The following is a 27,931-nucleotide window of genomic DNA, read 5'->3' as shown; positions in this document are numbered from 1 at the left end:
AAGCGGAGGCAACAAGGTATCTCTGCAGTCCTTGAGAACTTTGAGAGAGCAAGGGTCTAAAGGAGACCCTGACCTCATCTTGCTTAGAAGCAAGTCAAGTTCCTGCAGAGAGAGCGGTGGAAACTCAGACAGACTCAATGTGGTAGTCGGGGCATCAACTTCAGAAGGAAGGAGAGTTGGGCTGGGAGAAGGGGGGGGCATTAGGGCCTTTTGTGAATCAAGGGCCGAATAAATGTCCGCTATTTTCGTGTGAAAATAGCCTGCGATTTTATCACAAAGATCTTGTGAGCACACGATAGGATCAGGCATCTGTAATGTGCATAGTGAGTCAACTATCTTAAAGAGTTCTCTCGGGGAGGTAAGAGTAGTCGTTAGATGGGCGAAGTATTCTTGTTTCGCCTTAATCACCTCCAACTTATATTCCTTAAGGAGAGATTTATGCTTCTCCCTCTCTAGGGGGTTCCAACTCACCCGCCATAACCTTTCCTGCCTCCTACACCCCTGCCTTAAGAGTCTTAAGGGCTCAGTGAACCACGGGGCTGATGGTCTCTTTCGGGCAGAATAACGAAAGGTTACCGGGGCTAGCACATTTACTGCTGTCGTAATAGCATTCGTTAGTTCGGTTGCAGCTATGTTAACATCCATGGCCGAGTCAATGGCAGATTTCTGAATCAACGGAGGAGTTAGTGACCTTCCTAAAATTTCTTCTAGGTTCCATTTTACTAGGCCCAGTTAGCTTACGGTTCCTAGGAAGAGTCTTAAGTTCCAATGGAACGGCCAGATGGTCGGACCAAATCAATGGAATAGGTGGGTCAGTTTTTAACCTAGGATCATTTGTAAACACCCCGTCCAGGATGTGACCCGCCTGGTGAGTGGAAGATTTAACCAGCTGCTGAAGGCCATAGGCGGACAAAGAGTCCAGAAGGATAAGGGAATCTCTGGAGGCAAGGTTGTCCAGATGGAAATTTAAGTCGCCCAGAATCGTCAATTGGACACAACCAAAATAAGGTTCCAGAATGGTAAGCAGAGACTGGCTAAAATCAGTTCTAGGGCCTGGGGGTCTATAGATCAATATGCCCATAAAAGGGGCAGCACAAGGGGAATTAATTGAAAAGTAAAGAGCTTGAAAGGGATCTGTAGGGCAGGACAATTCAGAAGTACGGCAAACATGGGATGTCTTATAGAGAATCCCTAATCCACCTCCTCTATGCCCAACTCTGTCCAGTCTGGCAAGCGCATATCCTTCCGGAATAGCGGCCACCAGATCAGGGCCAGAGGAGTCAGATGCCCAGGTTTCAGTAATAAATACCCATGTGGGTCTTCTTGCCGAAACAAAGTCACTAAAGGCGATGTTGTTTTTCACCAGGGATCTTGCGTTTATAAGAAAGCCACTTTCACTCATAGAACTATGAGTGATGTGGGGCGAAGATATAGGGGAGGGAAGCATAGGGAAATCCCCCAGCGACGACTTGCAATGACTAGCAAAGCAGCCGCAGCAGGGGGAGTTTCGCAAAACCTCCGGAGGGCAGGAAAAGTGGCACGATAACCGGGAAGGCTTGTAGGCATACATATCTTGCTGGGAGTATTTAAAAATGACTTGAGTGACAACACCAGAATCACGTTCCCTTCCATACGTCCCGTCCATAAGCCCGTCCTTAGCGCGGACAGGCGCAGACGGGCTGGACTCTGGCGTGACTCCAGTGTTACTACGGCACCAACGCTGCGCGCAAACGCTGCGCGCTTAAAGGGCCGCTTTAAATGCAGGTCTAGCCTGTCCTGATGACAGACGTCCACTTGTACCCCCAAGATGGCCGCTATAGTGAGGGCGTGAGGCTGGGGACCCGCCAAAGGCGGTGAGTATAACAATTAGAGTGCGTGAGTTGCTTCACAGGTAGGTTTGCACTCTTTACAAACCAATACATAACCACTCAGGATATGGAATATCTCTCTCTGGCAGGATGTCTACTTCGCCCACCTACTTCCCTATGGATACTTTTGAGGCATAATTACACATTGTGGTATTTTCTGAGATAAAGACCCTCAATGCTTCACCATAAAGGGAGGGGGTGGCAGGACAATATATCCATTATTCAGGGATTTCAGATGTATTTTCAACACATCTGGACTGGTCTCCAACATGCCTCATAGAAGGGGAAATCACATACATTCTCATACCATACCAGAGCACAAGGCAAGATGGCCTGGCTGAGCAAAGGACTCAAAGGTGCAGAGCCATTTGATGTGTCTGTTTATAATTTATTTTTATTATTTTTATATCATCATATCTGTCAACTATTGGAAAAAGCTTGAAAGCAGATAAACAAATTAAACAGTTATAAGCAATATCAAATACTTAAGTTACAAACAAAACATAATCTTAGATACAAAACATTGAACAGAAATAGACCATAACGCATGTCAATGATGAAGTTACTCGTAGGCCTTTATTTGTAATACACAGAACTTAAAACTGACCACATGTGTAAGAAACCCGGCCTTTTTGCAGATGCCCACCACTTTTTGCCCCCATTTAGGCTTCTAGATGCTGTATTTCAACTCTGACAGTTCACTGAAGCCTGCTAACCAGCCAAAAGTGCCAATGCTCGCTCACTAAAACTGATATGCGTGAACTAGCAACCCCAATTGGCAAATTACTTTAACAACCTATTAAGTCCGTAGTATATAGTACCAGTGGTACCCAGGGCATGGGTGTGAAAGGGGCCACCAGGGCCTGAAGCACTGCTTGTGCCACCCTTAGAGACCCAAGTAAACTACTGACAGCAGGCCTGCCGTTGCAGACTGCAAGAGCAGTGCAAACTCGACTTTACCCTCACCATATGTGGCAAAGTCAGTGCACTATTTTTAATACATGCCAGTCACCCCTAAGGAAGTCCTCCTGAGCCCAGGAGTCAGAGTGCATTATATTAAAGGTGTGGAAATGTAAGTGCATGCTTATATATCCCAATTGTGGCCTTTACCACTAAATAACGCTGTAAGTGATGGACAGTCCACAGGATAACATTGGCTAGCACCCACGCAAGCCAGAGGTTGGGAGCTCCATTATGGCACTGCCTAAATATGTCATGTTTGGTATCAAACAACGTGCCTCATCACCCCTGGCATGAATCTTGTGTCAAAGACGATGTGGCACCTTAGAGGTTGCCCACCTGGTTGCCCCAGCCTTTTATGTGCTCTGGCTAGCAGCCCACTCTTGCTGCTACCGAGACAGGAATCTGACCCCCTGCCAGGAGGTGTGAATGCTCCCTGGAGTTAGAAACCATGGCCTGGATGGAATGGAGGTCACACATCCCTCCTTGACAGGCTGGCTAGTGAAGTGGCACATCAAAACGGTGCTTCAATGGCTGCACTGCCTGTTATATGCAACCAGGCTGCCTCCCAAATGAGGAAATAGCCCTCCCCTCGACCCCATGCATATTTGCACTTGCTCGGCAGGCTAGAAAATTAGATATTAAGGAAGTGTACACCCCCCAGAAGGCTAGCTAAGGAAGACTTCTGCCATTTTTAAAAGTGGTAGAATAGTGTGTTCTGGGTAGAAAAGGTGACCTACACCCCCGGTTGTGGTCACCTCAGGGGATGATTAGCCGCTGGAGCTAGTAGCCCATTGGCCACTGGCACCCACACCCCTAACATCCCTAAATCAAGGATCTAAGGGCTACCCCTGACACAAGAAACTCCTGCTCTGATCTGACTTGCAACAAGGACAAAAGAAGAGACGCATGTCTGCGACAACAGGGGTTACACAAACCAAAGAAGTGATAGTTGGCACCTGTGATTACCTTCCTGGAACTGCACGGATCGAAGCTCGGCTCGCACAAACAGAGGGACCTCTTCAAGAGCCAAAGGCATCACCAGACTCCCCTGGACTAGTGGTACTAGCCCCCTGCAACAGCAGGTAAAAACAATATACCAGAACCAAAGAATCGCTAGCCATCGGGCCCTCTGAGGAATCGCCCAGAAGTAGATGGTCCAGTGCATTATGGGGAACGTAGTCCTGACCTCCACAAAGTTTCAGGTGGATACCATACTCCGCAGAACCTCTGGACATTGAAATACATTTCTACTGTGCTTACCATTGCCAAGGCTTGTTGGTCACCTGTCTGGCAACCACCCCCTTTACTCGATGATGCACTTTGAGGGAACTCCGCAAAACCTTCATCCAACATAAACAGTGGCTATGCTGTCGACTTTTTGCACCCTGTTCCACACCAGGACCGTGTAAGTGAAAAAAAACAGCTCTCCCTCAGCTCCCGCTCCAGCATCAAGGACAGCCCGGATACCTCTGCACCTGGGCTTCTTGAGCCAGGTAATATAGAACTGACTGTCGTGGCTTGGTCCTGGGACCCACATCACTTTTACCATCCTTGAATTCCATACAACTAGACCTGCAAGTGACTGATTGTCACTACCACTTTTTCAGATTGACTGCAATGCAAAGGTTCTGCCGTAGTTAATCGCTGTGATTTATGGTTTCTTCTAAAATCCATCACTTCGGTTCTATGTATCAGTTTTTGTTTGTTTTGGTGTCTAAATTAAGATAAAAATCTGTTCTATTTTTATAGATTAGTGTTGGATTTGTTTTTTGAGTTATGTCAATTACGTATCGTCCATGTTGGTACTCTGAAATGCTTAGCACGTTTTCCTCTAGTAATGCCTGACTGCTCTTTGCCGCGCTACCAGGACTGAGCTGAGGATTTATTATTGTGAATCGAAGGACCAAATTTAGCGTGTTGTGAGAGCACTGCATTGTGAAGCCTAATTAGCATCACCACATAATACGGCACCTTCCTACAATATGCCTTTGCTAACAACCAGGGAAGGATGAAGAGGCAGAGACATGACTACAGTTCCTGAGGCCAAAAACTGTTTTAGGATTAACAGCAAAAAATGAATGGAACGCACAATGGAAATTTGCGTTTGATAAAGAAACCTCTACCACATACAGAAACTGAAAGACACTGAAGAGGTTTGTGATGACGCTCTGCAATGAGGCTGATGGCTGAGTTTATTTTATGAGGTCCAAGATACCCTGAGTTGACTTTCAACCTCCTTATAACCTATCACAGTGGGAATTTGATATTTTATAGTGCAAAGTCTGGTCATCACCCGACCATTTTTTGGTCTGCTTTTAATTAATGCTTCTTCTCTGGTTCGTTATTAAGACAGAGAGCCTCTTTTTGCATATATGTACAATACATATGGAACCTTTACTGTGAAATTAAGCCAGCCGAATTGCATGCAGGGTGGAATTTGTTGAAGAGACTTATTTTCAGCAGTTACTCACTTTCAAAACCAGCTATGGATTGGAATGTGTGGCAGAATGCAAATATTACTCCTTCCTAGAAATGAACTTCATCAGCAACAGCCAGATCTGCTGTCTGCCTTACCCTCATACACATACAAGACATTTGAGGGCGATGACTGTGCATTTTTCAGTCCAGATCTACAAGATCTATATATCTGCTTGTGCATACCCTGCCTATGGTAGTCATGAGGTTGTGTGTAGACATAAACTAGATTTCAAGATCAGGCATTGTGCAGGTACCAAAAAGAGAAGAGCCCTTTTGTAAAGTGATAGTTTAGAGGTCTGATTTAGTATCCGCAGGCAAGCTGGAGGTGCTTGGTGCTTAAGGGGACTGGGCCCTCAAACTGAAGCGAGACCAGGGCCCTCAAACTGAAGCGGGGCGAGGGCCCTCAAACTGAAGCGAGGCCCTTCATAGAAGGCGAATCATTTTCAAGGTTTACAAATATATCATATGGGAATAGAGAGAATATCAGCAGCTGGAGGCATCTAGTAGAATTTAGCCATATAAGTGGCCGATGGTATCATGGAGAAACGCGCAAGACCAGCAATGGTCAGCATGCTTCAGACTGACCATTGCTGGAGGTAACGTACTTCCGGTCACTTACCTCATGATCTTTAAGGTCTTCCTCCAGGTGCAGGATTTTTCCCAGAGCAGCAGCCACCACTGTTTTCCTTTTCTGCAGAAACTGTTTCTCCTGCTCGCACAGGTCGAATCCGAGGCGCACTGAAAGGTCCTCTGGGCTGGAAACGAAAAGCAAGGTCAAATGTGCGATGAAGTGACTGTCCATCATGTTTTTGGAAAAGTGCTCACACTCTTCGGACTCTTCAGCGTTAAAGGCAGGGCGCAAGTCCTACAAAAGAAGTGGGGGAGCCTAACCAAGTCACAGGAAGTGACATCACAGGAAGTCCCATCACAACCCATGATCTCAGATGAAGTGACATCACAAGAAGTGACATCAGAGCTTAGCACCTCATAGACAATCTATCATGAGTACATTTGAGCGCATTACGTGATTTAACAAATGAGATTTTCCATCAGGAGTGTGCACAAAAAAGTGAAGCAGCCCTGAAACAAAATCTGGGCCTCAATTTACAATCTTTTTTAATCTACCACAAAGAAATTGGTGAGAAAGAGAAAGTTACCAGTTAATCTGTTCTGCGTATTTGGTTGCAAAGCCTGCATTTTAAAATATCTTATGGGGTTAAGGCACCTGCTGCAGAGATGTGTGCCCAATAAATCGTAGGGAATAATAATAATGGTAAAATAAGTCTGGAGGTTAATACATTTTACTGGAGAGATCTGTGTTTTGTCTAGTCCCAGTTTTGAATCAAAGTAGCATAGAAAGTGTCCTGCAAAGCACACCATATAACATGCAGATTACAGATTTTTTGATATAGCTAGGTAGGTGGGTCACTGATTTTAACACAGATATGCTTTTGTTACTTGCAGTTCATAAATTGTAACCCTTCTAATATAGTGCAGTGAACCATGAAAGACATTTGACTCCTACACCTTGAAACCCTCACTGTCTTATGTAACACACCATGTACATTGATTCACACACATAATTTAGTGTCAATATATAATGTGTACGTGTGATGTAAAGCACTCTGAAAACTTGCATTGGGATAGTAGTGCTATAAAAGAAATAAAACAAAATAGTGGTATTCAAATTGTTATTTGGGTAAATACTGGGACAGCACAGCACATCAGACACCCTGGAAAAAAGCATCCTGGCACACTGCTGTCTGGGGGATGCAGTCCCCTTGGCTCCAGAGGGTCCTTCGGGGCCAAGTACCCCTCCTGTTTCCTCCAGTAAGTCCCACACAGCGGGATTGCTGAGAGGTCTTCGGAAGCCACGCCCCCTTTTCCCACCACTTTGCAAACGCGTCTCCTGGTGTACTACTGCAGCATTTGTTTTAGCTCTGGGGGAGTGGTTGTCCCCGTGGCCAGAGTCCACGACAGACCCCCTTCATTATTTCATTGACGGTCCCCGGGGTACAAAGGAGCGGTGCACCCCCATACAATTTAATGAGAGCACCAGGGAGGTGGCAGTCCCCGGGGCTGCGTGGGGGCCCAGTGGGCATGCCCGCATACAGAATAAGAAGTGCTCCGGAGAGGTGAAGGCCTACGGGGTTTTCATAAGCCCTAGGAGGGGGGTCCCACACGCCGCCCTCCTATTTTGACTATATGTCCCCGTGACCTTGCCCATCTGGAGAGTTATTTAAAAGCAAGCGCTGGAGTCTGCGCTTTTGTCCTTAAAAACATTTTGCTGCAATTTTGCAAATATCCCGATATACTGCAATTTAATTTTTCTATAACAATACTTTTTGGGCCTGTTGGGGTCCTTCTGGGACCCTTGGACCAACTTTATGGGGTCAGGGTATTCCTACCCTGTCCCATTTTCTTTTTCTTTTCCTTTTTTTGGGGGGTGCCGAGTCCCAAGATGCCTGCCAGCACTTCCTGCCTGAAGTGTTGGCAACCAATCAGAGCTGTGCATTTCCCTGGATGAGCTCTTGTTTTTTCGCCAAGGCTTCACGACCACAGATATCAATAACTTTTTCTTCTTGAATTTCTCAAAAACTACTGAACAGATTTGCACCAAATAACAAAAAGCACAATCTGCGCAATAACATCTACCTTTCTGCCTAATTTGGTGTAATTACGTTCAGCACTATGGGCTGCAGGTTCGACAATATGTTCCTATGGGAATTAAAATGGGAAAACACACTTTTTTAACTCCCTTTTACTCAGCACCCACTGAACGGATCACCCCAAAACTTCCCATACACAACAAAACTTACTTTGACACTTTTTTGGAAACTTTATTGAAGATTTGTCAAACGGCGCCAAAGATATATGCAAGTCAAAAAACGCTTGAAAACTAGGTCCTAACTATAACTACCTACATAGATATATATTTATGGTGTATTTTAAATGTCATTTGTATATGTTTGAAAGATAAAATAAAAACACAGAAAAGCATTGCAGACGTGCTAAGGCCAGACCTACTGATTTTGCTAATGGTTGTTCTTAAAGCGACACAATCACGAATTTCCGTCACAACAGTAGTTGTACTCTCACCTTAGTACAACAGATCAAAACATAAAGAAAGCAATTCTACTTTAAAGATACACATGTCATATTTCTTTTAAAGTTCTGATAAATGTATTAGAACTTGGGAAACACAAGCTATAAGTGAAATGTCTGTTTGAAATTTGATAAACATATTTTGGGGTAATGGTGCTGTTCTAGGATTAGAGTATCTACTATCACTGTGTTAGACAGAATGTTTAATTTATTTTTTGCATATTAGGAATGAAGCCCAAAATGCTATAGCTTTAGAGTCATCATTGTTCCTAAAAGCATTCAGCAGCACACTTTATAGAAGCTACCTACCATTCATTCAGCTTAAGTTGCAAATCCACGTGTTCCTTCTAAAATACAAAATAAAAATAGGAATAAACTTTCAGAGAGACTCCTCCAATGTGAACATAAAATGAATGCAATTTCTGAAAAATTCAGTCTACATCTGTGGTGCATTCTTCAACCACGAGATTGAAGAATGTACCAGAGTTTAAAATTAATAATCTATTATTTACATAATTTCTATTAAAAAAATTGGATATAACTTTATCTGTTGTGGAAGTCCTAAAAATCTGGCACAGCCTTGTTAGAAGTTCTACTGGATCATGCATAGATGCAGACAAGCAGGCAGCCCATACATGTGTAAGACACTGTGTCAGTCCTTTCCCCCTTTTAGAGGGACCAGTTGGTGGACTTGTGCCCTGACTTCTCTAACCAGCAAGGTGTATTGTTATCACATCAGCAACCATTGCCGCATCGGAGGCATCAGACTTTTAAATAGACAAAACTTTACAATAACATGGCCATGAATGGACTTGCTTTGACCATAAGCACGCTCTGGCACTAAAGATGCAAAGAAATGAGTGAGAAGAATAGATTAGCCAGGTTGAGTTTATGACAAGTTTGGATAATAGTTTTGAGGACCTGTTATGGGAAAGGTTGTTGATGCAGTGACTTCTTACATTCAACAGCCTAGAACTCACTGTAAACACCTGGAGTTGGGATACACTCAGTGGTTGTCCGAAAGCTACTCTATGGTTACCTGGATCAACTGGGTGGTCCATAGATATTATATTTAAAGGAGGTAATATGCCTTCTGAATGAGTATATACCCGGCCCCCCTATTTGTCGGGGTGCTGGGTTTTCATTAAGCCGGTGAAGGATCGGCAGCCATGCTCATGAAACAAAGACTGGTCAACCCCACTCCCCTCCATCTTTGTACTTTAAAAAATGGATGATCAGTTCTTTGCTTGTTTACTTTTCCTTTTACAAAAATATGTTTTACCTCAGAACATAAGGATCTCTAACTTAAGGATCTATGGTGGAAATATGTGTTCTGTGGTGACCCGTGTAATGCTCATACCCAATGCTCTGTGTTAGTTATGGGAAGGGATAAAATCTCCTTTAAAAGGGAGCAAGGGGTGATATGAAGTGTGGTGAGGAGAACAGGAAATTATATATTCTGTTTTAAAAAGGGAGAGAGGATGTAAATTGCTTTACCTTTGTCGCTTCAAGTTGGACTTTCACATCCTGTCCCACAGGAAGCGTGTTGACGGGTGTCACAGAGCCAATAGGGCAGTCTGATGAATTTCCTCTCTAAAAATAGGATGAGTGTTGGCATGTGGTCAGAAATCATTTTAAACAATTGTATTGCGTTGAATGTAAACGAGTACAACAACTTACAAAGGTGACATCGAACCGTGAAATGGGTTTCTTGAGGCTGGCAGTCAGTTCGCTCTCCAATCCCCTTATGGAGTGGAAGAAGAAGGTTTCCTTGGAGTGGCTGTCAGAGGGAGACTTCACCAGGGCTTTGTGGCTTTCTTCATATGATCCTTTCACAGTCAGCATGAGCTCTTTCTTCTCTAAATATGAGCAAAAGGGGTAGACAGAATTTAATAACCAAAGCTGATTAGGTATGAAACAAACAATCCTGGTGAAATGGAGAGCAGTACAACTGTGCAGGCATTATTTATACTCAGCAAAGTGTTCTTAGACCCCAATCTTGTACCAACTGAAGTCAATATATTTCTCCACAATATCTCACAACAAATGGATGATCACATTGTCCAAAATTCAAGAGAGTCAGAAAGGCTTTTTGCGTTACTTTGTAAAACTGAGTAAAGAAATTGCCACTATATTAATTTGCAGATGGTTTGTACAAAAGGACCCTAAACCGTGTTAAAAAGGCCTTCTCCAAAAATAGGCGATGGGTAATATTCCTTTGTTCTCCTGACAAGGCTAATATGGAAGTTACAAACCTCAACATAGAAGTAACAATTACTACCCCTACCTGCCCTTAAATGAAGCCCCTACCTTAACATGGAAACTAATTTAGGCCAGGGTCGAGTTAGCAAGTGACCAAAAAACTCTGCCACATGGAGTTTTGCAAGCGGCAGAGTGCGTTAGTTCGCACAAATCGTGCTGATTTTCAGCGCCGGGCGTTTGTCCTGCACTGGGAGATCAGCGCGAATGGCACTACGAGCAGCGCAAGAGGGCGCTGCTTCTTTCTGCCGCTAGAGTAGATGTTCTACTCAAGTAGCAGCTTCCTCAATGCGAACTGAAGTTTTCTCAACGCGAGCGGTAGTGGCTATCTGAACCGCCTGTGACAGCTCGCATTGAGAAATCTCACTGGGAATTGGTCTGGAGTAAGATTTTCCTCACTCGCCTTGGCGAGCGCATGCGAGGAAAAAACTCTGCTACGCTATGCAGAGGGGAAAAAACTCCACGAACGGAGCGGAATTTCACACCTAGGCATACATTAATTAACATTGTAAGACAGACAGTTGCACAGTACCAACATTTTGTATTTTGATTTGGTTGATATCTGCCCAGGGGATTCATAGCAAGAGCATGAGGCAAATCCCAGTACAATACCAACTCACATCTCACTATACCCCACCCCGTGACAACTACCTGTGAAGACCACAATACAGAATTAGAGTAACAACCTATGTTAACAGAATGCGCCTGCAATGGGAGGCCTTTTGCTGGAGAAGACAGCTTTACAATCATAGACTTTCCAGGTCAGAAGGCTAAATATGTCCATGATAACGGTTCTAATCTCTGCTTCTAAAGTTCCTTAAAGAAACGAGTCCCCAAAAACCTTCCTTCCATTTCAAAGCAAGCCCAGTCTGTAAAAGTGTGTTTTCACTGGTTTAGTTGCCTCATTGTTTTGTCTGGTTTATAATGTAACTTTTTTTAAATTATTTGCCTTTGAATGCAGCCATTTATACAATATACAGTAACACTTTTTTATTGACCTAAAATATACATTTTCTAATGTGTTGATTCTATTCCTTACATCTGACTTCCAATAAAAAATGACGTTGAAGCCAGTGTAAATACATGCAGCTACTGACCAAAGGAAGAGGGAGAAATGAAAAGAAAAAAGAAATGTCCTAATAGCAAGTTATTCTGAGGGTCTCAAATCCCATACCACTGCAAATGTATTTACTTTAATTTTAGATCCGTCGGCAATTAGCTTTATGAACCTCTAAAAATCTACTTCCATACATTTGAATGGAAAATTAATAACATCTATATTTATCAAAATGTCACGTTTTTCAAATTAAGGAGGTATTAAGTGACAGAGAGTATGGATAGTTTGAGGAAACAGATGTGAAGAGGAGATGCTGGACCTTGGGATCTCTCTCATTAACTCTTTTATGTCCTATAATAATTTATTTTGAATAACGACTAAAACCGATACTTCCCCTCACAAATCATTAATTTCATATCTTCATTACTCGCTCAATGCTCGCTTACGTCAGTCTATTTCATAGGAAATGCTTTGAATTTAACAGATCCCGTTCCAGTAACATAACTATCCTGAATACCCTATTGCAATGAATATAGAATGTTAGCAGTCCGGAGGTTCATTTAAACGTCTGTTGAAGCTGCAGTAGAACACCGCGGATCCAACTGTCTGACCGCTGCCGCGGTTAAAAATAAATTTCACTGGCCGAGGCCAATATCGCGGAGCAGTAGGACGCATCCCACTATCACTTCCACAGGCCCAACCCAAACGCTGGTTTCCATCCACTCCTAGAGCGCCAACTTTGATTCAGGGGTAGCCACAGGGACGGCAACAGAGATCCTGACACTGTATGGGCCCAAGTAGAGTTCCTGCTGTGTCGGGCGGCCAAGAATGAGTCAGGCCGCAGAACTTAGAGGAAAGGCCTGTGAGAAACCGCTGAGTGGCCCGGTGACACAGTGGGCCTGGTGACAGAAGAGGAGTGCTGGCTCTGAGGCCAGGAGAGACGTTGCGGCAGGATCTAAGGCCTGAGAAGAGGTGAGGTCTGTGAGCTGCGCAGCAGTAGCTGCCATGTAGGAAGCAGGCTGTGAAACTAGGAAACATCGATGATGCAACCAGCAGGAGATGGAGGGAACCCTGATCGCGTATCGATGATAGGAGGGGGACCAGCTGTTGCTGGATACCCACTTGCAATTGCTGACCCGTGTGACCACTACAAAACCCACGAAGTAGAGAATTGACTAGTCACAAAAGAAGGGGGGGCTCCAAAACCCCCTACAAAAAAAAACCCCTCTTGAGGGTTCCTTCTTGCATATCTAGACACATCCATAGCAGGATCCAAGGTATCTGTAACCGCAATGGCACTTACTAAAACAGACTTGGGGGAGACTCACATAGCTATCAAAACATAAGCTCGAGACAAGCTCAGACATGACTTCACCACAGGCCTGGCTAAGCTTTGGCTTAGACTTAACCAAGAAGATAGCAGAACTGCACACAAACGTAGTAGACGAGTGGGCCAGCGGTTTCTGGACACAGAAAAGCAAGTTGAGTTGATATCACTAGCCCAGAATGATGTTATGGCTAGATGCGAAGCATAGAAGGAGAAATGTATGCATGTTTTTAACAGGTGGAAGATGTCTAATATTTATTGAAAAGAGAGAACCTATGGCTATAAGGACTCAACGAGGAGGTCGATAATGCCAACCTGGAGGCCTTTGTCATTTATTATGCTTTCAACCGTGGTGAGTGACAAACATCCTGAAGTTCAGTTTGTTGGAGTCCACCAAGTGGGACTGAAAAGGTCGTCCCAGCAAGAGAGACCTAGAGATGTCTTCATCAAGTTTCACGACTTCTTTGAAAAAGACGACATTTTACTCTAGGAAAGCAGGTGAAGTGAGCTTTCAAGAACACTCCTGTGTAGTATACCAAGACATCTCACAAATCACTCTCCAATGACGTACCACGTTTTGCCCAGTTACACGGAAGCTCTGGGAAGAAGGTATTCGCTACAGGTGGACACATCCTTTTGATCTCTTCTTTAAATCTGGAGACCAGTCTTACACTCGGAAGGCCGTAGCCCTAGTGGGGCTCCCTCTGAACAACGTGCTGGAGTCCTCGACAGCAGGAAATGCAGAATCAGGAATATCCCAGACCTGGGAGCATGCCTGGTGATGCACTCTTCCACACGGCCGAAGGGTTTTTGAGGGCACATAGTGCCCCTTTCTGTCAATCTTTGGAGGAGGTTTACTCCTTTCTCTTAGTTGTGATACTGTTTCAGATTAATGATATTCAGTTTAATTCATATTTATTATTCAATTTTGGAGAATGCAGGGAGAGAGGGAATTTTGCAGTGTGCACCATTTTCTGGCAGTTAGACTCAGAGATTCAGTTTACCTAAACTACTTTCATCCCCATTATCATGGTTTTGAAGTAATCTGACTTAATGTACAGAGGTTGAATTCACCTAATAAGCGGATGCCATCTGGCAAACCCTTCAACACTATAACCTGGATATTATTTGCCTCCATGGGACCCACCTTCGCCGGGGTGACCGGGGACGTTTAAACACACTGCATACCCAGTGGTCTATCACTCTTCTGCACCGCCTAAACAACTAGGTATAGCCATTTATATACAGTGCAACTTACCCCTGATGGTCTCCCAGACTAAGACAGACAGAGACAGCAGATCCATGGTGCTGGTGGGCACACTAGAGGGACATGCTATTACTAGTGCGCCCAATACAGCTCAGGACTCCTTATTCCTGCCATTTTGGGCGGGACCGCTGGGATGTTCAATATGGTTTGGGGCCTCCACAGGGATAGAGAGTGAGGCGATGGGACACAAACAGGGGCCTTTTCAAAGTGCCTTAAGAAAACCTCAGATGACCTAGGTCTCCAAGATGACTGGAGAGAAACACAGGATGGAGTCTTACTTTACCTTCTACCCCCATGTCCACCAGACACATCCCCAAATAAATTACATACTCCTGAAAAACTTGCTTATTGGACTGCTCTTCTTGGTGGAGATAGGACCTGAAGCCATCTCTGATCATGCACCCATTCTGATCGATTTGGGAATGACACGGCAGTGGCTGCCTCACTCCGACTGTGCAGTCAGAAGCGACCATGCAGTCTATGAGGGAGTCAATGGTATCGGCCCTACCAAACCCAGTAAAGGGCCATCTTGATGTGTGTTAACCACCCTATAGCTCTCCTCAACATAGAAACGAAGCTCTTTCCAAAAATGTTAGCTTACCGCCTCAATTATGTTCTTCCCAGTCTGGTGCACCCGGACCAGAGCGGGTTCATTCAGGGACAGCAAACGGAAGGTAATCTTAGATCGTCTATCCAACTAATAGAAAAAGCCTCTCTTAAACAAATCTCTGCAACATTTCTGTCACCGGACGCAGAGAAGGCCTTTGACAGAGTAGACTGGGCCTTCCTTTTGCCAAATCTTGGGCCCCAATTTTATGAAGATGATCTTTGTGAATTTTGCCAATCCTATGGCAAGGCTCACTCTCAATGGATGCCACTTATCGCCTTTTACGCTCTCCAAGCGTATGTATGAAGCAGGGCTGACCCCACTCACCTATTATTTGCCCTTTTCATTGACCCTTAGCCTGCCTGACAATCTTAGGACATGACAGGAATAAAGTTTGGCCCACGAGAATTTTAAATCTCGCTTTATGCCGACAACATCCTTCTGACATTAGGTTCCCCAAGAAGCTTGTTGCCAAAAATGGTAAATTTACTTCAAGCACATGAGAAACTCACCGGCTACAAGAATTATATGGCGAAACCGGAGATCCTCAACCTGGCACTGGACAGGGATGAATAGGCAGAATTGACACTGCAACTTCCATTTCACTGGACCAAATCCTCTATTAAATACCTGGGAATTCTCTTAACGAGATCCGTAGGACATCTCTCAATGCAAATCACCCTCCTTAGATGGCACCTATAGCAACAGACATGCAAGCTTGGAAAAACTTCATGTTTTTGTGGTTGGGCAGGATAAATGTGGTATCCTCCCATGCCTACTATACCTTTTACAAACCCTGCCGATCTGGCTCGACCCCGTATACCCGAGGTGCATCCAGGGTTGCTTAATGTCATTTATTTGGAAGGGCAAAGCCGCCGGACTCTTGCAGAATTTGATGATACAGCCAGAGACTTGGGGCTCTTGGAGCCCCGAGTTTGCTGCACTCTGCAGCGACCTAGCTGTTTGCTTTGTTGGAATAGACTCTGCTGGACTTGAAAAAAAAACTGGCGGGGAATGGACCACACAATAGTGCGAAGGCCCATTTAGGACCTAGTTTGGTTGAAAAGATGCAGTAGGTCACCCAATGCATATCTCAGCACCCCGTATCCACAATAAAAGATGCAGTAGGTCACCCAATGCATATCTCAGCACCCCGTATCCACAATTCTCAAGACTTGGGATACATATGTTGAATAGAATGGATATGTACAATGCTCATCCCCCTATACTCCCATTCATTACAATGCCTCCTTCACTCCTGCCCTGGAAGGTCAAGCCTTTCACAACTGGCGGGAGTGAGGCTGCCTGATTTCAGGTATGTACAAAACTTATATCCCTAAATCTTTATTCCGGTGCAAAACCATGTTGGAGCTCCCAGAGTCTGAGAGGCTCCAATATGCCCAGATCCGTCACTAGGTAACACATCCTCCATCCATGTTATAGCCATTAGAGCCAAAACAAATTTTTAATCGGTCTTTCCCAAGCTTTTAGGCTCCCAAGGTTCAATCTCTGCGTCATACAAACTCCTTATAGGGCAGTAAAACAATACATACCAGGAGACACACCCAAGGATTGGAGCAATCTCTAGGTATGTGGGGCATGTCTAAACTGTGGGGCAGATTAAGCAGGGATATGCACAAGTCATCCATGTCCACTTGAGGAGAGAAATTCAATGCAAGGTTTGGTACGGTTGCCACTACACACCACACAAACTACAGCACATATACCACTCACTTCTCCCCAATATTGGAGGGGCTCGGACGCCCTGCGGGATGCTCTTCATATTTGGAGGACCTGCCCAGTTGTTCGCTCCTTTTGAGAGGAGGTCTCCAAATTTCTACGTAAGGTCTTGAAACACTTGATCCTTTCCACACTGGAGGTAATACTCTTAGGCCTCAAACTCATCACCCTGAATGCAGGATTGGCACTTAAGCCTCCAATGCTTCAGAGCTGCAAAGCACACAATTGGTGGAGTGCCCACCATCCACGCAGAGCTACCATAAACTATGGACTCTACTGACCACAGAGCGGCTAATGAGCAATATGAAGTTCACCCATCTGTTTGAACTAAAATGGAAACTGCTTTACCAACAACTCTGTAGGGCCTGCCCAATTTAACTCTTCTGCTGTGATGGAGAGCCCTGTGGCTTTTCCTGTAGGGAGGAAGCGAAAATCAGCGCCATAATGCCCTATACACAAGTCCCTGATGAGGGAGGTGGGATTGGTACATCTGAAGACTGGCTGAGTAGACATGAACAGCACTCTGGAAGTGGATCAATGTACTCTACTCTGTACTTTATTCTGCAAGTTGGGGTTCACAGAGTTTGAGGGGGAATGTTGGGTGAACAGGGGTATGAAATCTATGTTGTTTCACTTTTGCAAGTTTAGAGCTCCATTATAGTGCCCGCCATGACCACAAATTGCCTGATGCCCTTGCTGGCCCCATCTTGGGATAAAGGAGGAATACATTTTCTATCCTCTTGACACCCTACAATGCCAAGTAAAAGTTTAAACAAAGAACACGCATTTCACTCAGCTCACCAGACAATTCTTCTTACACGAATAATGAAATATTTGGGAATTCATGGAAAATGTTTCCGAGCATTAGGTTTCTGCAGCCCTAACCATAATTTCTGTTTCAAAACTGAACCCCATATTTTGTAAATTTACAAAAGTCCACCCTATCCAGCAACATGGTGTTCAGGTGTGTCCTACATTTCTCGTAAACATACAATGCTAGGATACTAGCTGTTCATCAGAACTGTATGGTGGAACTGCAGTTGAACGCGAGGGCTTCTGCTATTCGAAATATATGTTTCAATCAACATGTCAGACTTTTTTCTCACATCAATGAGAAATGTATTTGTGACTTTATAGAAACTGTGTCTTCATTTTATCTTCTGGACCACTTACAATCATTTCCAAGAGTAATGATTTCTTACAGAGTGAAATCACATTAGAAAGTTTCAACACGAGTGCTAAAATTAGCGAGGCAACACCTCTCATATTACAGAAGTGCAACGGGGGTTTGCGGCCCCTTAACATGACCCCAGGGCACTTTGGTATTAAAGAAGGGGCCACAGACACATGTGCTTCCCCTTCTGTAATACTAATAGCGGTGGCACACATAAAGCACACGCGCTATCATCATAGGGCATTCCCTCATTTGCATAGGAGCGTGGCCCCAGGGAAATGAGGACACAGAGGCAAAGAAGCTGTCAGGAGGTGCAACAACAGCATGCCACCTTTAAAAGGTGGCACACTTTCGCTGTGCCCCCCAATTGCAATCCTCTGGAGGGGGGAAAAGGGGTTCCATGGATCCCCCACACATCCCCTTGCAGACTGGTGCAATCACTCACTAAAACTGCCTGCAAGGGGATCTCTAATCCCCCCTTAAAAGTGCAAGCGTGTTGTGACACATGGAGCGGCTTTACAGCAACCACTCTGTTTTTCACATGTATGCGCTGCCCCAGGGCAGCGGAAGTTCGGAAAAAACCCTGGCGGCAGCGCATTCATCCTAATACGGCGCATTATCCTTGTTTGCAATCGGTGCAACTATTAAAAGTTGCGCCTGGTGCAAGCAAGGAAAATGTGCCCATGCATTATACAGCCCCTGGTGTCTATTACACTTCATTTTGAATGAACAATAGTGGGGGCCATAGCAGCATACAAATAATTCAACAGGGTATCCTTCTCATAACCTTCCACCATGAAAACCACACCATTTATCAAAAGGTTTTGTGAATCTACCCCAAATATCAAAATTCTCATTTACAATACCAATATCCAGGTGGAGGACACCCCCAGGTAGTTATTTACTGGAGTGGGGTAGAGCCCTCTATCTCCAGCGCAGTCAAAACCTACCTGGGACTCCACATCCTGAAAGATAATGAACATGACTGCTGGCACGCTCATAAGAATTAGTCTTATAGGGCTAGATGTAAGAAGTTTTCTACTGCTCGCAAACTGCCCAATTCTGATGTACCAACACCTATTTGCGATTTGGTAACCGATTACTGAAGTGCAAATAGGGTTTGAGATTCGGTGTTAGAAAGGAGCATGTTTAAGGCGTCCATTCCTAATACGAATCAATGGGGTATTTAAGAATGTTTTGCAACTAAAATGGGGTCGCAAAACATTCGCATTTTACCACCTACTTCAAGTTGGTGGTTACTGCCCGCAAATGTAAAGGGGTCCCCAAGGGACCCTTTCTCCTTTGTGAATGGCAGTACAAACATTTTTCCAGAGCAGCAGCGGTCTACTCTTAAAAAATGAAAAGAATAATTTTTGTTTTTATTTTTGTAATGCAGCCCGTTTTCCTTTGTTGAAAGGGGGCTGCATTGTTTTAAAAAATTGCTTTATTTAAAAAGCAATCACAGACATGGTGGTCTGCTGACCCCAGCAGGCCACCATCCCTGTGACTGTAGCCATTTCCAATGGGTTGCATATTGTGACCTGCCTTATGAATATTGACGAGGCAGGTCCATTTGCGACCCACTTGGGAATGACTGTTTGTGATTTCCTAATTGCAAATCGCAAAACTTCACAATTAGGAAAGCACAAACTGACTTTTTTTGTACATCTGGCTCATAGTCTTTAAGTCTTGTGCGCACAAGCTTGCGTCTATGCTAAAGATGCCATCTACTTCCGAGTGGTGATGTTTATCTAGACCGTGCCTACAGTATAAATCAGAACACTTAAGAAATACTTATTGGATGAATTGACACTCAGGGGCCGATCTACAAGAAAGTGCTGCAGCATGGCACCGCAAGCCCTTGGCCTGCGCCACGCTTCGACACTTTCAGCGCACAGGAATGTGACATGTCTACAGTGATATGTCGCATTCCTGTGCTCTACCCTGCACTGGTGCACAAACAGCTGCCATACGCCGGCGCAGGAACTCTTGTCCCATGATACAAGGATGCCTGCGCCATGGGGAGATTGTTTTGTGCAGGAAGGAGTACCTTCCTGCACAAAAACAGTCACTACAGGTATTTTCCTCATTCAATGCATGCTGTAGAATGCAGCACGCATTGAAAGAGGAAAGAACAAGGAGAAATTAAAACATTTCTCCTCGTAGTGCCTGGCTACGCCACCCCTAGGGTGGCGTAGCATACTGACGCATTTCCAGGTTTACAATTTTGCGTAAATCTGGAAATGTGTCTGGTTTTATGGGTGTTGCGTGGGAACACCCACAGCAACACCCATGCGTGGGAACACCCACAGCAACACCCATGGAACGCCCCTTTCACGCAAAGTGCTGCGCGTAAAGGGGCCATATTTACAAGGACAGGAAAAGCCACGCAGGGTGGCTTTTCCTGTCCTTGTAAATATGGGGCAAAGAAATGCGCTGGGAGTGCGTCACACAAAGTGACGTACTGGCAGTGCAAGTGGCATGTAAATCTGCTGGCAAGATTAAAATTAAAATATAGGGTGCCCTTGAATATTCCCACTTGGTTCTACTCTGGAAAAAAAACACTTCAGACTGCACTTGACCCAGACAGACTGGAACTGCTTGGGACAGGAGACATCTCTCACAGGAGATATCTCTCCATAACCGTATGTGGCCATATTCTCCTCACCAGCACTCTTTTCAGAGGAAAGACTTAATACCATTCAAGATTGGGGCAAAATTCTTTGACTATGGCTGCATAAAAAGAAGACAACAATTTTGCTACATAGGACAGTTGGCTTCTGGCTATGATTCCACTGGACAGAACTTTGTGCCATATAAGCAACCTCTCTGCTCACATTCATGGCTCTTGCAGCAGAACATTTTATATTTATATCGATAATTCTACAATTCATAATTTTATATTTGATTCTTGCAGAAACACTAGGTGACCAGCAAAAAAGTCGTTGCCAGAATTCTTAATGGCCCATCATTCGGTATTTCTGTAAACTGTCTATGGCAAAGTCACCTAGGACACTAATCAGCCAAGAAGATATACAAGCAAGCTCCTAGAAAGCCCTAGAGAACATAGCCCAGTGTCTTCTTATAAGATTGTGGTTTTACACAAGAAACATATAAAATTATTTTGTAGAAAGGAGTTCAAACCAATTAGTCTCTAATTAAAGTTCTACAATATGTCGGAGGAAGCAGAGATGCACATGGCAGAAACACATACCTGTGGTGTTCTTATAATTTAATACAAAATGTTTATGCACTGCGGGTGCACAATAACTGGGATGCAAAAGTGAAAAGTATTACAATCCATATCCATCTTGATCTCATAAGAACTATTCGGTGACATTGTTTGAACTGCCAAGTGAATGCATGTCATGTGGTACACACTCAGTCACTCCTTGTTCCTTAACCAACAGAACTTTGCATTCTGGACCTTAACGTTTCTTCATTTGCTGTTATTTGCATGGTCATCAAAATCCTGGCAGACAAAATGGCGTTGGCAAAATTTAAGGTTGGTACTAGCTCTAGATGGGACATGCAACCTGGGGCCGCCTGGCAGTGGCAGCCATGCATAGTCCAGTTGATAAATAGAATATTGTGGTTCATGGAAGCTGTGGATAGCAAGTAGGGTCACCCTACAGGTTTACTTAACAAGGCAGTGTTCAAAAATAGTACATTCGACACATATAGACAGTCCCCACCTTTGACATTCTCCGGATTCGTGTCAACTTCGACTTCTAAACAGGAAACTTCTCGGGCCTAAAAGTGAGCAAAGAGGACAGTTAAGTGTTTGTTTTGCTTCCTGTGCATTCGCTATCGCGGGCCGCGCACAGCTTCCTGCTGTCAGCCCCCTCCCCACCCTCACCCCGGTTGACTCGACCGGCTGCTCCCAAGGGGCTCGCGCGCTCTAGTTTCCTGTCTGAACCGCAGGGCGAGGTGGCAGCCAACGTGAGGCGACGGGACGCCATTTAATGTCATCATGGCTAAGATAACTACAGCTTTCTCGGAGGGGTCACCGAGCACACAGGGCTCATGTTTCTCTGCTGGCAGAACTGACAGAGCTATCAAGCACAGAGGAATGTCTCATGAGGGGCAGCCGGTGAAAAGAAAACTACACTCAGCTCTCCACCCAATTCAGCATCTCAAACATCAGCTGCAGGGGATGAAGTGAAGAAGATGCTTTTGTTTGATGACGTCTTGGGTTTTAATGTCCATTGGAGCGTTATGCACTGGAAGACTCATATGCTGACCTTGGGCCCTGCTAACTATACCCTTTTTAAGCAATATGAAAAGGGCGGGCGCTAAAAGGGGCGTGGCTTATTAAGTGCATCCAAGAAACTTCTGCACCAGCTCTTTCTATCTCACTTAAGGTGCCTAAAACATGTGAACCCTGTGCTTGACAATTTCTTTTATGTTTAAGAAGCTTTATTAAAATGAATTTGAGGCCAGGTACAATATCAACATAGAAGATTAGAGAAAAAAATAAAAAGGAAAAATAACAATTATATATGAAAAAAACACACGATGAAAAACTTTATACTATAGGTGTTAAAATGAGTACCATATTACGATAGCATTTTTGGAATTTTATATAAAGTAAGGAAGGAAAAAGGAGAGAAAGAGAGAGAAATAAAGAGGGAGAAGATGAAGATATAGAGGAACAGAAAACTTATCAAATACTGTAATAAAAATTATCTGGCAAGCACAATGTGCTTGACAATTTCGTAAATTTCTAAAATGTATAAAGGAGGGCGGTTGGGGGTGGGGGGGGGGTGTAGAAGCACCTGAGGCTCGCGGGCTAACCCGGCTTCAGAACGGTAATCCAAAAATCATCAGCGGGGTTGCCCTCTTATCATGTTATTTATTCTGGTGTCTCTGTCCCTTTCAAACGAGCAAATAAATGCCTATTTTAAGAAAACTCAATGAGTGTGCAAGCTCTTTAATGATTTTTTAATTTCATATATGTCACAAGCAATAAAACACTTGCCAAGGTAATTTTACATGGAATTTGGTTATTCACGTGGAATGAAATAATATCTTTGGCCCTGGGACACCAATGGTAAGCATCTGGGTCCACTTTGTCTCTTCGTCCCATGCCACAGAGGGGACTGTCAGTGATATTGTATTTCATTTCGCGCTTCTGAGACGCAAGGAGTTACAATATTTTCCTTCTCTATCTAGGGAAGGACAGAAACGGAGGGCCCTATTTAGCCCTTATTCAATGTCTGTGTTTTTTGCTTACCAGGGCTCAGCCCTGGAACGCCCTGTCACACTTAAAGCACTCTCCCACTCTCCATACACAATGCACATGAGAGCTGTAAAGAATATTAGAAAAAAAGTAAGAAAGGAAAAAAGGAGAGAGAAAAAGAAAGGAAATGTACAAAAGGGTGAGGTATCTGAATGGAAGGGGGCGTGCACACATATATGCACAAATGGAAAAAAAGAAAGAATGATAGAAAGACTAGAGGAGGAAGAAAAGTGAGAAAAAACAAAATCAAACTGAAAGTAGAGGGAAATGCTGGTTAGGGATTCTGGAAGGACCAATAGCTGGTTCTTGAGTAAGTGTGTCAAAATGATCTGCATTATTTTTCTAACATGGCAGGTCTGACATGGTCGCTTTAATACTCATTGAGGAACAGCCAAGACAGCTCTAATGTGCTTTTGAATGAATTTCTACTTGAATGTGCTGTTTCTATTTTTTTGGCAGCCATTACATAAAATATCAGTCATGTTGGTAAAAAGCTAGCCACTAGGTGGCAACCCTAGGGAAAGAGTAAAGGAAATAAAGAAATAGGAATTAAGAAAGGAAAGTGTGGCGAAGGCAAGAAGTAAAGTAAGACAGGGGAGGTGAAATGAACAAAGTAAGAAACAAAATACTAGAAAGAATGTAGAAAAGATCAAACAAATTGGAAGGGAAGAAGAATGGAAGATAAAAAAATAGGAAGCAAGGTAGTGATCGAGAGTTTGATGAAAGAAATGATAAATGAAAGAACGCATATAGGAAAAAAAGAATATTCACAAAGGGCAAATAGTTACCACTATTACTCCATTAGTTAGGATTTTTTCAGATGACTCAGGGCTGAAAATTGTACAAACATGGTTAATATAAATGAATCATACCAAAATAAAATCATACAATTTTTTTTGTTAGTTCATGGCGGTAAAAGTGAACAGCTGTGTTGCAGGGACATCTTGTGGCCAGTTGTATTTATTCATTTATTCCAGTTAGATAAGAATTGTAAATCAAATATATGTATAAGCTCTGCTGAGAAACAGGAGAATAGTGCAGTTATAAAAATAAATAGTGCCTTCAATCAGACTATTGCAATAAATACAAATTGTTATCTCTTCCTTCTTGCTGGTCCCAGCCCTGTAACTTTGAGACCAAGTAGTTCCGAAAGTCCCTGAAGACCTGGCTATTCAGCTAATCCTCTGGACCCTGCCAGCGCCTGGATACCCTCACGGGTGTCAAGGAGCGCTCTACAAATCTACTGATTGATTGGTTGGTGGAAGCCTAACTTGAGACATCCACCTTCTAGAGCGCACAGCCGGATAGCTTAAGAACTCCTTCCCCAGGGAGCAGTGTAAAATTGGCACAGCTCTCCCAGAATTCTGTTTTCTGTCTGTGTAGATTGGAGAAATCACACAAAGCTGCCAGGTGTTTGTGTATGGGTATCTTTGGTCTGTAAAAGAGGACATAGGATTTAGGTACCATACACACCTTTAAGCTTTGGAATTGGGACTTTCTGATTCTCACCTCAATGATCTGACTTTTAGAAACTGAGGCACACCGGATGCCTGGCCCTTTAACCCCAGTTACCAACAAGAGCTTCACTACTTTAGGTCTTTATGAAAGTGGAGAGTGTGCAATTGCTCAATTTCATCAGATCTGGTAAGACTTAATGTATGGCAATATTATGCAGATAATTCTCTTGCTTCATATGATGCTCAAGTGCCTAGAAGACCCAAAAGTTAATGCACCAAGAAATGCCCCCCTACCTCATTCTCTTCATCAACTCCTTTTCCATACGGGACACTTTTCCAGTTTCAGTCTTTCAACAGATTGTACGTCAGAATATTGAGTTCTATTATTTTTGGGGCATAATATTGTATGTAGCAAAAAGATCGACAACCAAAATATTGAAAAAGTCATTATATACAGGTAAATGTAGATTTGCTAGAATCTTAACTTCATATCTACATACCCTAAAGATAGATCTGGTCAACGTAAATTTATGTGCAGTTAAGTATAGTAAACCTGTCTTGCCTCTATACACTCACCTTGTCGACATTGCCGATTTGTTGAGATATTACGAGAGCACGATATTCTGGTACCATGCCCTTCTACGGCTGGATAAGGTTCAGAAAGCAGTGGTCTTTATTTGTAGCTAGAGAGATGCTAACTTGGGCCAAGAGCCTCCTCTGAACACTGGAATGGTTCTCCAGATTCTGGTTTAGAGCCAGAGAATGATCACTGCGATACATCTGCAAGGTACATTGACAAGAACTTTGGAAAATGTCCTGGCTTATTTTAAAGAGAATTTGGATTTTGATAATACTTAGCCTTGAACTTAGGCTTGATGGGCCCGATTCACAGAACTAACTTAAGACAAAATCCTAAATTTACTACTTTTGGTATTCACAGAAGTTAGGATTTATTCTTAAGTTTTTCTTAAGACAGACTTAAGACAGACTTAAGACAAAATCCTAACTTAAGTCTGTCTTAACTATGTCTTAAGTCTGTCTTAAGACAAACTTAAGACACAATCCTAACTTCTGTGAATACCAAAAGTAGTAAGTTTAGGATTTTGTCTTAAGTTAGTTCTGTGAATCGGGCCCGATGTTTTGGCACCTGGGCTCCTTTGGCACCTGGGCTGCCACAGCATGATTCCATTTCAAGGACACAGATGAAGAGCGTGCTACAAACCTGAAAAATAAATGTCTCCTTCGCAGCAGAAAGGACTCAATCCAAGCATTTGAATGTAGTGTCCTTTGACTGTGAAGACAGGCTCTTTACTGTTTAGATGCAGGTTCTGGGGATCCTGCTCCTTTGGACCCAACTCACAGAAGTGTGGAGGTATCACTCGAGGTGGCCTGTGGTATTTCTCTTGCTGAGCAGGGAAATTTAGTGTTCTTCTCACCACTTCACTCCTCAGAAGTTCCTTCACTGATGAGAGATGATTGAGGCTTTAACAGATTGGGAAGCTTTGCACACACAATGGAAAACCAAGTGCAGCTTCTGTAGGACTGTAGTGGTGTCTTGTCTCAATTTCAAGATGATAATGATCCAATCTATCCTATATGTTCTAGTACTTGACTGGTTTGGTCATGCATTAACCTATGGGACACCTACTCCCAAACCCTAATCCACTGTCAGCATCAGAGGCTCCTAGAGTTCACATTCATGGGCCATATTACGATTCACTATTTTGTGCTTCAGTCTGTGCTTCTGTCTCTGTTTTGTTACCAAGGGGTCAGCACCTCGTGTGAGGCTTTTACCCATTGCAGGATGTAACATTCACCCATATCAATATGATGATTAGATGGTTTACACTCCATCTTAACAACACACATTGGTGGACATTTAGACTGTTGTGGACCCGTGGTTGGGGGTCAACCTCACCTGGAACTGCCTCGAGTGTTTGAGCACTTTTTAACAGAGTCAAAGACAGAGTCAAAGGCAGGGTCTCCCTCCCTCTGCAGCAAACCTGCAAGGTCCTCTCTTGCCTGCCAGCCTTGCAAACAATCAGATTTCTTCTGTCCCTCCAGTGGTTAAATGTCCAGAGGGGCATAGTTGCTGCGCGTCTTATGGTGCCCTGGACAAGGATAAATCTGAATCCACGCTATGATATGCCCACCAGCACAGAACTCTCATTCCTTGGTTTTTAACTGTTCCTTTCCAGTAGCTCATTGGCTCGCGGCCACCCTGCAGGAGTGGATGAACATGCTCAGCCTTTCCCAAGGGGCTGAGTAGTATACTCTGGTCCCTCTAATGATCACCATGGGCGTCAGCAGAAGAAATTGGAGAGATACCCCAGGTGTGGAGTTCTTTCAGGGCTGCTGGTCTGTGGCCAAGTTTAGCACAATTCACAGTAACAAGGAGGTGTCAGGTGTCCTCCATAATCTCATGACCTTCACCTCTTACCTCCAGGATAACGCTGTCATTGGTAGGACAGGCACTCTGCTAGTCAAGGGCTGCATCAGTTGCCAAGGCACACCTTCTTAGACCATGTGTAGCCCTCTTAGTTCCCTCTACCTTTTTTCAAGTGGTTTCTCACTTATTAAAAAGAGATTTGGTCAGATGTGTCACAGGTTTGGCAAGCCTTGGCAGAATCATGGTCTAGCCAACAGGGATAAGCTTCTGTCATGTTACTGCTCCTACGGCACAAGCCTTAAAACTGAGAGAAAAGATTTGCTGTCTTTCTAGTGGTTCAAGATTCTTTTGTTTGCTCTTTCTCTCATTCCCCTCAATTCTTGCATCCTCTTCAGGATTAGACGTTAGCAATAAAGAGTGATTTTGTAATCTCTTATTGGAGTAGGAGGGTGTCATGTTTTCATGTCCTAGTATAGCAAATTGATGGCATCAGGGTGGCTTCTCTGTCTTATTCTCCATGCCTGGCATGTTGGCCTCATTTTTTTCTGCCAGTCCCTGGTCCAACTTGAGGCCAGCTCTTAATGTGGAGAATAATTGGCTGGGGTTACTAGATGGGGTAATTTGGAGTATGTGGTCCTGGCCCTGAAAAGGTCAACAAAGACTGCAGCTTTCAAGTTATGTCACAGACCCTTTTTTGGCTTGCTGCTAGCATTATGGTCTATTGGGCTCTCTTGGGAGAATGTCTGAGGATTACAGATGCAGGAAGGGCTTGCTTTGTGACTGGCTCAGTAGACATTATAGCACAGCTGGCCACCACTGGCACAGAAACCCATAGAAGAGATCATTGTGGGTGAGCCGTATGCGTCCCACTTCCTTCAGTTTTTTCATCCTCTTGTTCATCCCTAATGTCAGCATGAGGTCTGCCCTTTGTAGTTAAAACCCTCTAGGGCAAATAGCCACTTAAAGCCAAACCCCCTTGATTTTTCTTTCGCCAGCTT

At 43.9% G+C, this 27,931-nt stretch overlaps 1 protein-coding gene across 2 annotated transcripts in view; it reads right to left on the bottom strand.

Moving 5' to 3' along the window:
- LOC147689741 (cytosolic phospholipase A2 delta-like) overlaps positions 1-27,931 on the bottom strand; it is a 129,641-nt gene that overhangs the window by 54,215 nt on the left and 47,495 nt on the right. For both annotated transcript variants that reach the window (XM_086937221.1, XM_086937220.1), the window contains exons 6-11: positions 23,876-23,918; positions 21,541-21,598; positions 10,095-10,273; positions 9,912-10,007; positions 8,724-8,761; positions 5,929-6,064 (exon numbers count right to left, since the gene is read on the bottom strand). In XM_086937221.1, coding sequence (XP_086793347.1) covers positions 5,929-6,064; positions 8,724-8,761; positions 9,912-10,007; positions 10,095-10,273; positions 21,541-21,598; positions 23,876-23,918 — 550 coding nt within the window. The remainder of the gene's footprint in view (positions 1-5,928; positions 6,065-8,723; positions 8,762-9,911; positions 10,008-10,094; positions 10,274-21,540; positions 21,599-23,875; positions 23,919-27,931) is intronic.

The sequence above is a fragment of the Lissotriton vulgaris genome, chromosome 9 (assembly GCF_964263255.1).
Source record: "Lissotriton vulgaris chromosome 9, aLisVul1.2, whole genome shotgun sequence".
Classification (NCBI taxonomy): domain Eukaryota; kingdom Metazoa; phylum Chordata; class Amphibia; order Caudata; family Salamandridae; genus Lissotriton; species Lissotriton vulgaris.
The sequence above is the reverse complement of the archived record's forward strand: the minus strand, read 5'-3'. Positions and strand labels throughout refer to the sequence as shown.